Here is a 12,216-nt window from a genome sequence, read left to right as displayed (position 1 = left end):
GAGGGGATAAGGTTCGCAAGGCAGATCTGCAGTGGGAAGGATGCTGGCCTTCAGGCCAGGGACATGGTGATCAGAGTGCTCGGGTGGCGGCCAGGCCTTGGAGAACAGCACACACATAAGGCGCTCGCTGCTCTGGTTTCTCCCTGCCTGTGTGCGGCCCGGCACTAACCCTCACCCCCACACACCTCTAGTGGTTAAGAGGCGGCTTTTACTTTCTGACTAGACCAAGAGCTTTGCCTCTTGAGGGGGAGAAGAGGCTCATCTGCTCAGTCATGAAAAGGTCACTGCCAAGTGCTGGACAAAGGCAGGGGTATAATCCATGGTCCTCACCCTAAAAGAGCATACAATGATTGCTCCCAGGGGACAGGGGGACAGAGGATTCCAGGAGGTAAAATTTGGGGGGATTCTCAAAGAGCTGAAGGAAAACAAAGATCAAGAAACTGAAGGAGGAGGAAGGAGCTAAACGAAGATGGAGATGTCCGTGGAACGGTCAAGGAGCATTGAATAAACCAGTGATGAGGACAGTCAGCTGAATCAGCAGCTGGTCAGACTGGAGAGAGAGGACCAGATGAAGAGGAACGAGTCAGGCCAAGGGAGAGTGCAGGCGGGGCTTCTTAAATCATGTTTTTCAAAGGTTCAACCCAAAGAACTGGGTACTTACTGCTTCATACGGATTTCAAGAAAGGACATTTCTGCAGAGTAACCTTCCCAGCTCACTCTCTTCATAAAACTATGTGCCCCAAAGACTCAGTAAACGGGCAGGGATTCCAGAAGTAAACGGCCATGCTCTCCGCCCCAGGCCAGGCCCACCCAATCACCTCACCGTTCTCGGAGGAACGTGCAGCAGGCGTCCTTGATGCTCTGCAGCTGCAGGAAGCTCGCCCCCATCAGCAGCGACTGCACATTCTGCTGGTCAATGGCAAGGTGGCCATTGTAGGCAAAGTTGATCAGAGCTTCCAGGGCGCTAGAGGAAAGAGGAAGGATGCTCTTCAGAGACAGGCCACAGGAGACTCAGGCTGCCAGTGAGCTGATGTCACTCCCTGGGGAATGGATGGGCCCCGCTCGGAAACCCAGTTAGCCCAGGCCCTTTGAGAAGCTATGGGAATGGAATAATTACTTCACCATATTCAGACTCATTCTACTTCTTGTCTTTACTGCCCAAAGAATTTTATAACAGAAAATTCCAAAGAGAAATCAATTACCCACAATCTCACTACTGAATGAGTCAACGATGGTCATTTTTCTAGGTTCGTTTTCAGTCCTTACTGGCCTATGCGTGTAATTTGTATGGATATAATCATATGACACTTATGAGGCCATTTCCCGTGTTGTTTCACTGCCTTCACGTTTATCATTTTTAGTGGCTGCTGTATAGTATATATAGTATAGCATGTCAATATACTATCATATGTGTGCTCTAGTAGAATAAAAATACATCAAAACTCTCATTTTAATTGTCTCAGGCCACCAGCTGAGGCTCTAATTTGTTTACTAATCACCTGCTATGTGTGTGGAATATTGCAGATACAAATACTGTATCCTGCTGAGGGCCCCCAAATGGCACCAGGCACAAGGCTGAAGCTGCCCCTGGGAGCAGCCCGTGACACCGAGTGGAGGGGCTGGGTACCTTGGGTCCATTCCTTGCATCACTATCTCGTCCTGCTTGCACTCCATCATGTCATTTGTAAACATAGCGTGGAAGTACGGGATAGAGGCTGCTAAGACGATCCGGTGAGCACTGAATTTGTGGTCCCCAATCTGTGGGCAAAAGTAAAAACAAAGATAGATACTGAGGGATGCAAATACAAACCCCAACCTGCCCCTTCCACAGCTTAACCCTCTGTCCATGGGGATGGTACCGGAGCATCCCACTACATGACAGCCAAGGCTTAGCATGGAGACCCACAAAGAATGTAAACGACATTTTCATGAGGTATTAAAATGGTTAAAAAATGTAAGCCTGAAAGCCTCGAGCGGTAGTTTTTACTTATATGTGGGCTTCGCTGCACCCCTCCCAACTCCCACATCAACTCAAAGACCTGGTTTCTCTAACACTTTATCCTGATCCCAGTTTTATTAGAAGGCAGAGGAAGTAGAAAAACTGGCCAAGAACCCTGGAGGTCCTGCGGTAGGTTCCTCAGAAAGGATAGTGATAGGAAAAGATGAGGAGAAGCAAGACCAAACTTGATTAGGAGGCACCTGCAGGGATCAGGACAGAGCAGGTGTCATGGGCACAAATGTTGGGGGTCCTTGGGTAGCAACCAGGCTGTGGTAGGCCACAAGGAACCCAGAGTTCCTCTTGGGAAAATGACCCTGGTAGCGGCCAGCTGGAGGCGGCTGATGTGGACTGGCGGGTGCTCTGCGTGGCCCACAGGGCTCAGGCCCATGGTCCTCACAGTGACGAGACAAACTCTTCAATTAGTGTTGAACCCTCAGTGACTGACGCATCCTTAGCCTGGCCAGATCGATAAAGTGATTTCCAACCATCTGCCAAAAGGATATTCCCTTTCTAAGCGTTGCCATTTATAGCTCCAAGCTGCATAAGCATCTCCACCAAAGAGCTTCCTACTCTTCACAAAGAGCAAAACAGTCCTGCCTTTCCTTTGCCTGAGATCCACATTAGTGAGGTGCAAGAGCATCTCACTAACTGATGCTCATCCGTTCGCGTCACATTTATGCAAGGATTCTAGCTCAGGCTCTGTCACTATGCTCTCTTTTTTCAGTGACAGTTTATTACCTGTGATCACACGCACAATCTTCCAAATACCAAAAGATCCTTATCAGATTCAGATTCTCTGAGTTCCTCATATAATTCCAGGTGTTCCTCTACTACTGGGGTTGGGGACATTAAATGGCTGTGTGCTTTGGGGGGTGGGGGTTTCATAATGTAAAAAAATCACAGTAATACATACAAATATTTCTTAAAGTTCCATAAGGCTTTATGATGAAAATCAGCAGTTTTTGCTTCGCCATTTCCTGCTCCCAGGGGCAACTATTCCAGTATTTATTTCTACCTAAGTAATGTGCCTATAATATTACTTCTCGATTTTTCACTTTTAGTTATTACTTACGGTTGTCACTCCAAATAGCCCCCAACAACCTCTGTCTCCTGACAGTCACACCCTTGTGCAGTCCCCTCCCACAATGTCTCAGGGTTGGTCTGTGCCTGACAGAATATAGCAGTGATGATGGTATGTCACGTTCAAGGCTACGTCATAAAAGGCACTTACTGTCAATATCCTCTCACAGTCTCTCCCAGTCCCTTGCTCCCAGGAAAGCCAGGTAACTGCTCATCGCGAAAAGAGGTACCTGAGGAGGGGCTGAGACCTCCGCCTGTGGCGACCTGAGGGAGCCCCAGTCTGCGCCTGGACTATACCCTACGAGAGGTCTCTAAGCTGCTTCTGAATTCCTGCCCCACAGAAACTGAGATAAGAAAAAAATGTTATTTTAAGTCACTAAGTTTTGGGGTGATTTGTTATTCAGCAAAAGGTAGCTATTACACTACCTATTTAATTCTTTTGACAGAAAGTTAAGATTTGGTTCTGACACTTTCTTTACAATCTACTCCACTTATTCTATCTTTCAATATAATTATTGTCAAATTCTGGTTAAATTAATAGTTATATTATTAGGAGGACTACATGAATATTATTTATAGACAAGCCATGATTATACTATGATTACGTTTCATTTTTTGTATAATTTTTATTTTCCCTGGAGATAATAAAAAAAAAAGGGTAAAACTCCTTTTAATATGTTCAATCAGGTACCTGTCAGTTTGTTCTTCAGACATCCCTACGGGAAACTCTGTCCTTCTGGGAATTCCTTTCATCACTTACACTGGAACCCCTGTTTCCTGGATCCCATTTAGTCTTCTTCCTTATTTATTCCTTTGTCCTGGCGGACAGTGTCTTCTAGCACAGCTTCCTAAGAAAGGGTCCACTGTAAAATGTTTTTACTCACAGCACTTCTGAAACCATATATGTGGGTTTTTTTTTTTTTCCCTCACACAAACTAATTCTCCAACTGTCCACACCAAAGGTGTCCTACAATTTAAATCTGGCACTGACTAGGTTGTTTGAGTAGACACCATAGGTTAAATTAAAGGCTCAGTCTCACAAACTGGCCCTGCTTCAGGTACAAGTGCAAGTCTGGGCCACTCATATCTCTGATCGATGGGCTAGAATTGGTGGTGAAGGGGACGGTTCCCCCACAATCCCCGCCTCAGCTCTCATCATTTGCTAGAATGGTTCACAGAACTCAGGGAACAGAGTTTACTTACTCTTACTGGTTCACAGAACTCAGGGAACAGAGTTTACTTATTCTTTTGTATCTTATATAAGATACAAAAGAAGAGCCAGATGAAGAGGTACATAGGGCAAGGTCTGGAAGGGTCCCAAGAATAGGAGCTTCTGTCACCATGAAATTGGAGTGTGCCACCCTCCTTGCACGTAGATATGTTCATTGACTTGGAAAGTCTCCAAACTCCACTGTTTAGGAAGTTTATGGAGGTTCTATTACGAAAGCATGACTGATCAAATCATCGGTCATTGGTGATTTTAGCTTCCCTGAGGTCAAGGGGTGGGGCTGAAAGTGCCAACCTCTACTCAAATGGTTGGTTCCTCTGGCAACCAACCCCCATCCTGAAGCTATCTAGGTGCCCAGAGTTACCTCTGGGCACCTAGATAGCTTGGTTGATTGTTCCTCTCACTATTACTCAGAAAATTCCAAGGGTTTTAAGAAGCTCTTGTGTCATGAACTAGGAACGAAGACCAAAAATTATAACAAAAGATGCTCTTTTTACCCCTACTACTCAGGAAATTACAAGAGTTTTAGGAGCTCTGTGCCAAGTAACCAGGAACAAAGAAGAAACAGATATTTCTTCTTATATCACGATATTACAGAGCATAAAAACACTATGTCTGAAAATGTCTTGATTATCTTTAAACTTGGGTGATAGGTTAGCTGGCTATAAAATTCTAAGTTTTGGGGGAATATTTTTTTTCTGTCAGAATTTTGAGGGTCTAATATCTTACAGCTTGTTGCTCTTAGAAATCTAATGCCATTTTGAATAGTAACCCTAAATATGTGACTATTCTTTCTAGAAGGTTTTAAGACTTTCTCTTTATTTTCAGAGTTCTGAAATCTCACAAGGTTTTTACCCTGGTGTTCGTTTTCTTTACTGTATCATTCTATAGACATTATTTCAGTCCTGGAAATATCTTTTCATACACTTCTTTGATAATTTCCTCCTCTATATTGTCTATTTTGTCTCTAAATTTCCATTAGTCAGGTGTTGGCCCTCTTGGAATGATACTCTACATTTTTTAATCAGTTCTCTCCTATTTTCCATATCTTTAATTTGGTTTATCTTCCAGGAATCTATTTCAACTTTATCTTCCAATATTTCTGTGCTGTAGCTTTTTACACTGGCTATCATATTTTTAATTTCCAAGAGGTCTTTCTTGTTTGCTAAAGGTTCCTTTTTCTATTTTGAAAGAATCTTGTTCCTCTTTCATGAATGCAATATTTTCTCTACTCTTTCTCAAGATATGAATAGTTAAATTTTCTTCTCTTCCTCCTCCATGCTTAACTGTTTTCTCTGAGTTTTTTCTCTTCTATTTGTTTTGGTCTCTGTCTTTTATGTTAGAGGCTTATCATTAAACGTCTCGTGATGCTTGCTATCTGCTTATACTTTTAGAAGCTATTTGAAAGTTCTATTTGGGGGCTAGGCTTGTCAGCTTGTGGAACTGGTGTAAGGGTAATCAAGCAAGAATCTGCCATTTTACTGAGGACTCTCAGAAGTAGTATCTTTAGAACTTTTTCTTGGGGGCTAATTTTATCAGAAAGACCTTCCCATCTCTCACAAGAGAGTGCCTGCCTGCAGAAAAGCTGGAAAGTGGGAAAGAGAAGAGAATGATCTTGCCACTCAATATTTAGAACTTGGTCTTAAAGCCCTTATTTTCAGTTTTGCTCCGTATTTCATTCCTTCTTCTATGCTTGGTATGCCTCTGGTCCAATATTGAAGACTGAAACTCCTGTCTCCGGAGAATAGGGGAGGGACTGTAGGCATCTGGCTGGTTTTCACAAAGACTTTCAACTAATCTTCCTGTTCTCAGTATTTGGTTTCTGCAGTTCTGGAGCTATTCCAGGGCTCTGCATTACAAATCCCCTTTCTTCTTAGTCTCTTCCCCTAGCAGGTACTTTCGGTTCCTCTAGCTCACTGAGTTGATCACACATGCTTTTAATCTTCACTATTCCATTATCTCTCATTTGTTGAGATCTCTTCTCCCACTTACTATCATTTTAATGGGATTATAGGAGGAAATAAAGGTTAAAATGCGTGTTCGATTTGCTGTTAAACTTCTATGCATTTACTTTCATCTTGAAGTAAAAAGAAGACACAAGAACAAGCGGTATGTGCATGAACTGGGTGACCTGGTTTCCCAAAAAAGCTCAGCTAAAAAGAAGACAGGCCTATCTTGGGATATGCTAGTCAGATTGCATTTAAATTCTGTGTTCGGTTAAGGGGAAAAATAAATTTGTCTTTACAAGAGGGAGACCAAGATGGGAAAGGATCTGGAAGCTCTATATCTTATGAGGAATAGCTAAAGGACAGTTAGTCTGAAAAATAATTTGGGGGGACGGCACAACGGTCGTCCTCAAATCCTAGAAGGGCTATCCCACGAATCAGGGCAGATCTAGATAAGTTACGGGGAAGCAGATTTTAGTTCATCATAAAGAATAAGAGCCTATCACCTAAGAATGTCTGGTTCTTCAATGGTTCTAAAACTATTAAGGGACTTTCTAATTCTGCAGTCCAGGGATACTATACTTTTGTGAACATCTTAAAAAAAAAAAAAAAGCCAAATACTCTCATTTGTAATCTTAGTTTTAAAAATGACCTCATAGCAACCCTCTGCATTAAGTAGCTACTATAAATTCTATTTTATAGATGAAGAAACCAAGATTTAGAAGTTGAGCAACTTGCCCAAAAGTTAAGTAGCTATTATGTGGAAGAGAAGAGATTATGCTTGAGTTGTTTACCAGTGAAGAACTCAGTAAATAACATACTTCCTCTGGGTCAAATGCTCAGCCAACTGAAACATTTTTAAAAATAAAAATTAAAAACCTACACACATGACAAAATTATAGCGAGTATTCAAATACACACAAGAGAATAAAAGTAAAATGGGAAATCTGAGTACGAGTGGTGGACTATATCAATGTCAACATCCCAGTTATGACCTCATACTTTATATAGCACTGCAAGAGATCACCACTGGGGGAAAATGGGAAAGGATACACAGTACCTCTGATTTCTTATAACTGCACGGGAATCTACAATTATCTCAAAATAAAAAGCTCATTCTAAAAAAAGGTGCAAAGCAAATGGAAAATCAAAATATTCATTTATTACTGGTAAATCTAATATTGTAAGCTATGGCTTATATAGGAGGACAAGTGTGTTCCCTATTTTAACATCTTGAATTACAGAGGCCAACACAAGGGCCACTTTCTCCGCTGATTCGTGACTACATGCTGCTGCCTCAAATCTCCCCTCTTCCCCACGCCTTAGGTGGCAAAGAAACGTGAACTGGCGCAACAGAATTTAGAAAAAAAAATGCAATAAGCAACATGTAATTGGTTGGTCATAAAAGTTTAGGCTATTTGGCACACATGCCTACCTTTAATCACATTTTGCTCTACCTACTTCTGAAACAATACCTACTATAATCATGAAGTATTATCGATGAAATGGAATCAAATAGTAAATGTAAAGTATTTGGAAGAGCCAGGTTCAAAGTGCAGGATAGGACCGAGGGACAGAAATGAATCTATGTTGTAATGAAACGCTCTGGACTGAAAAAGCTACACTCATGAGCACACGTGGAAGCTGCCTTGGCTGGATCGGGGTGTTAGGTCTCTGGGCACACAACGAACTCCGAGCACCATGCTCACACTACCACTTATGAGCACGTGTACCAGCACCGGCCACTTAACCGCTGTGGGATGACTTGCAGTGAGTGACGAGCATCTACCAAACAAATTAGGGGCAATCGCAGGATTTCCTAGGTGCATACTACATCTCCAAATTTGCTTCTAAAAAAAAAAAAAATCAATTCAAACTGGAAAGCCCAAACCACTTCCACTAAAACTGCAGCACAGACTCAGCACTCATGCCGCTGGGCTTCTACAAAGAGTGGATACAGAACCTCCTGGGCGGAGGCTCCGTCTATGATGCTGCTTTTATTATTAAGCTCCAGCAACTTTAACACGTGTTAACAGTTTTGTTTGGTAAATTAAGAGCTAATGGAGTTACTTTAAGGGGAGGAAGATTAGGTTCTCAAAGTCAACGGATAACTTCAATGCACATATGTTGCAACCCCACTGTACTTGGTTTTTAAAATCATGAACAAACTGTTCTTTTGGTAAGTGTTAAAAATCAAAGTGGCTTCCGTGATTCGGATACAGATATGAAAAGGAAAGTAATGTGAATGAAGCTGGAAAAGGAGACAGGGTGCTCCGAACTTCCGCATTTGACTTTGAGAGTGTCAGGAAACCAGGGAATAATAGGACAAAGCGAGGATCTCCGAGTTGACCAGGCCACTCTGTGCAGGCAGAAGAAAGAGTCAAGTTTTAGACAAGCTGACACCGACGGCTTGGGAGACATCCAAGCGGAGGTACTATGAAGGAAGCGGACGAATAAGTCTGGAGCACAGCGATGAGTCTAGGCTCAACCGACACTTTTGGAAGTCACTGGTGCAAAGACAAAAAAGACATCAGTAAGGGAGAGCTCAGAGTGTGATGAGGGCGTAAGACAGCCCTGAGGAAGTTCAAGGTTTAAATGGCACCCAGTAGAGGACGCATCTCAAAGGAGACAGAGAAGGAAAGTACAAAAGGAAGGGAACTAAGAGAAGCAGGGGGCTGTCTGGAGGTCGGGAGTGCAGGAGCAGTGGTGGCGCACACTGCCGCCGGGCCTGCCCAGCTTATAAAACGAGGTTCCTGTCCACCCGCGTTCTCACGATGTACGAGGATGGTTGACATGAATGTCACCTGACCAAGTCACTTGCGGCACTCGAATTCCTGAAGTTTCCATGGGACAAAGTGATGCGGCCGCCAGTCACGGGTCTTGTTTGGAGGGATGAATCTGTGATTTGTTCCAGCTTGGCCCCTACGGGATATGCCTCGAAGGCACATTCGCAAACCTGACAGAGGTGCGCCCTGATGGTGAAGAGATGAATAACGAATGACTGCATGGATGGGCTTGGAGCGAGCTGGAGCTATTCAGCTGTTTCTGAGAGGGGCTTCAGAATGGCAACGCTGGCCCCATTCAATTAGGTGATACAGAATACATATGAAACACCCAGCAGTGTCAGGCACTTACTGGAGATTTAACAAAAGTTTCTGTTACACTCAGCTGAGAGCCACAGCCATAAAACACTGACATCTTCACAAGTTCAGTCTGATTAACAGAACCTTGGTCAAGAGATGAAAGCTATGAATTTTAGGGCCAGCTCTACAATAGATATAGGCAAGCTGCCCAATTTTACTATGCTTCAGGCTTCCAGGCTGGAATTCAAGACTTCACTTATGGGGCATGGAACGGAAGACAGTAAAAAAATACTGAGATTCTCAAGAGAAGCACTATAAATACTGGTAAACATTATTGCAAGCACTCCATTAGACAATATTAGAAAGTACAGCGCAGCATTAAAGGTCAAAATACTCGCCAATCTCTTCATCTGTGCGCACCCCGGGGGGGACGGCGAGGACTAGTCACATGGTACACACAAACCGTGCCAGCTGCCAGGCCAGCTGACGACCCAGGCAAATCTCTTCCCCTTCACTGAGCCTCAGTTTCTTCACCAGTAAACAAGGGGCTTTAACTGGGTGGGATTTCTCAACAGCTAGTTAGTTGTGTTAACAGCAGTGGCCTTACATGGATTCAGTTGAGCTTTCTTTTTGACCTTGATGACATCCACATACACCTGAAAAGTAACTGGATACACATTTCACAGTTACCATTACTTGGCCTACAGAGAGGTGCACGTGGATGAGGGCCCCTTGCAGTAACTGCAGAATCCCCGTGGACCGCGAACCCCTCACCTGATGTGCTCTGACGTCCCTCCTGTTTAGCAGAGAATAAGACTATAACTAAGCAAAAGGAACCAGAAGCCTTGAGCACCGCCACATCTACCTAAGTTCCAACTTGTTTTAACACACCCATGTACCCACACCTTCCCATATTCTTCCTTGGAAAGCCTGGGAAACTTTCCATTCCCAGCCCTGCCCTGGAGGTATCTCTAGATCAGCAGGGATAGTGTAGCATGACACCACAAATCCTACTCCCTGTCACAGGCAGGTGGGGCTCGACAACCAGCTGCTTATTCAAGCAGGAAAGGCAGCAGGGCAAAATCTGAGCTGGGAGCAATCTCAGACAGGTGTTCCCAAAGGAAGCAAAAGATGTGCCCAGAACAGATTTCTTCTTGATGGGAAACATTCTGATACTATTGCTCCTACCTTCGAGGAGCTCATAGTGAACATCAATAAAATAGTAAGTGACAGTTAAGTGCCCCGCCTGTGCAGACGGATTACCCTTGGGATCAGTGGGGTTTAAGACTAAGCTTTTAGGCAGTCACAAGAGATGCTGAAAGCACTTAAGTAGCAATCCATAATTTCACTGAGGCACAAATTTGAATCACAAAGGGTATAAAGCTGGTGTGTGAGAATGAGTCTACAAAATGACACTGTAGTAGGCATGGATTAATCTCTAAAATTTCTTTGGCTAGCAAGCCAATAATTATAAATTTTTTAAGAGACACAGCATATCATGCTAGATTAGAACAGGTACTCTGGACCTAAATTACTTGGGCTCAAACCTAGGATCTACTATTTATTAGCTGTGTGACCCTGGACTGGCTAGTTAACCTTTCTGGGCTTCAATTTACACATTTGCATCTATAAGGTATTTAAAACAGTGCATGGCACATATGAAGTGCTTTTAATTGGATAACTGCTTGTTAAATAAATACATAAATGTCCTCGAATTTAGAACTTTATAGAAGTTATTTTTAAGACCTTTAGAGGAAGGGGTCAGCAAACTATGGCCTATGGGCCACAATCTGGCCTGCCTCTTGTTTTTGTGCAGCCATGAGCTAAGTGCAGTTTTTACATTTTTATATCGCTGAAAAAGAAATTCAAAGAAGACTACTTTTCATGGCATGGAAAATTATATGAAATCTAAATACGATGTCCACATAAAAAGTTTTATTGAACACAGACATGCCCATATAATGGCAAAATTGAGTAGTGTAACAGTGACAATTAGCCCACAAAACCAAAAATATTTACTATCTGCCCCTTGATAAAAAAAATTTGCTGATCTCTGCTCTAGAGTCACAGGGAACAAATATGGAATCTTCTAGAAAGGAGAAGATGCTGATCACTTATTTAAGACTCCCCCACATCCCAGCCCACATTACACTCGAGTTTCTGCTGGTATTCATCGACTCCCTTTGCTGAACTAGTATGAACCATCCACACTTTGAGAAATTCAACACTGAGATAAACAGTGTCTTTTACAAAATGCTTGCTCCTTTTGAAAAAAAATGAGCTAAAGCCTGAAATAGAGGCATTCACACGGGAGCCACTAATGGCCTGTATGGGCCTGCCACTGCCAATGTGCCTTTTTTTCTAAAACTTTAGTTTCTTGACCATAGTTAAACAATTATTATCTTTCTCCATTCTCCCTTCCTGCCCATAAAGTTTAAATGCTAATTAGCCTCCATAAATAATGCAGCCGCATCCATTAGAAATGCAGGAGGTGGGCTACAGGGAGACTTCTTGAAGTACCTGCCTTCCTACCTCAGGTATCAACCAATCCTCCACCTTACTCAGCAACCACCCAGCACAAGGCCAGCTCAGCCCAGCTCGCCGCCCCTGACCAAAATCTTATTCATATGTCAGATGAGTAAGGCTAGTCCATGCCGGCGTGATGCCTCAGGCTCAAGCACTGTACTTCTCTGTTTTCACCTACTCCAGTGGACTTCAAACTCCTTAAGGGTCGTTAATAGCTCAGTAAATATTCACTGAAATCAAAATACCAACTCTAACCTCAATAGCAGCCCAGAAAATCAATAAATCCCTATGAAACAAATTAACCCCGTGGAAAAGACAGCAGTTTCACTAAAGGCTGTTGTCAAAATGAACTGC

The 12,216-nt window shown here is 43.0% G+C and overlaps 1 protein-coding gene across 3 annotated transcripts in view; it reads right to left on the bottom strand.

The window, feature by feature from the left end:
* The window catches only part of KLHL18 (kelch like family member 18), a 46,370-nt gene that overhangs the window by 15,748 nt on the left and 18,406 nt on the right, over positions 1-12,216 (bottom strand). For all 3 annotated transcript variants that reach the window (XM_016141397.2, XM_036218816.1, XM_036218818.1), the window contains 2 exons: positions 1,628-1,758; positions 824-964 (listed from right to left, as the gene is read on the bottom strand). In XM_016141397.2, the coding sequence (XP_015996883.1) occupies positions 824-964; positions 1,628-1,758 (272 nt within the window). The remainder of the gene's footprint in view (positions 1-823; positions 965-1,627; positions 1,759-12,216) is intronic.

This window comes from Rousettus aegyptiacus, unplaced genomic scaffold, assembly GCF_014176215.1.
Source record: "Rousettus aegyptiacus isolate mRouAeg1 unplaced genomic scaffold, mRouAeg1.p scaffold_m13_p_4, whole genome shotgun sequence".
Lineage (NCBI taxonomy): Eukaryota > Metazoa > Chordata > Mammalia > Chiroptera > Pteropodidae > Rousettus > Rousettus aegyptiacus.
Note: the sequence above shows the minus strand (reverse complement) of the source record. Positions and strands in the feature narration are given on the sequence as shown.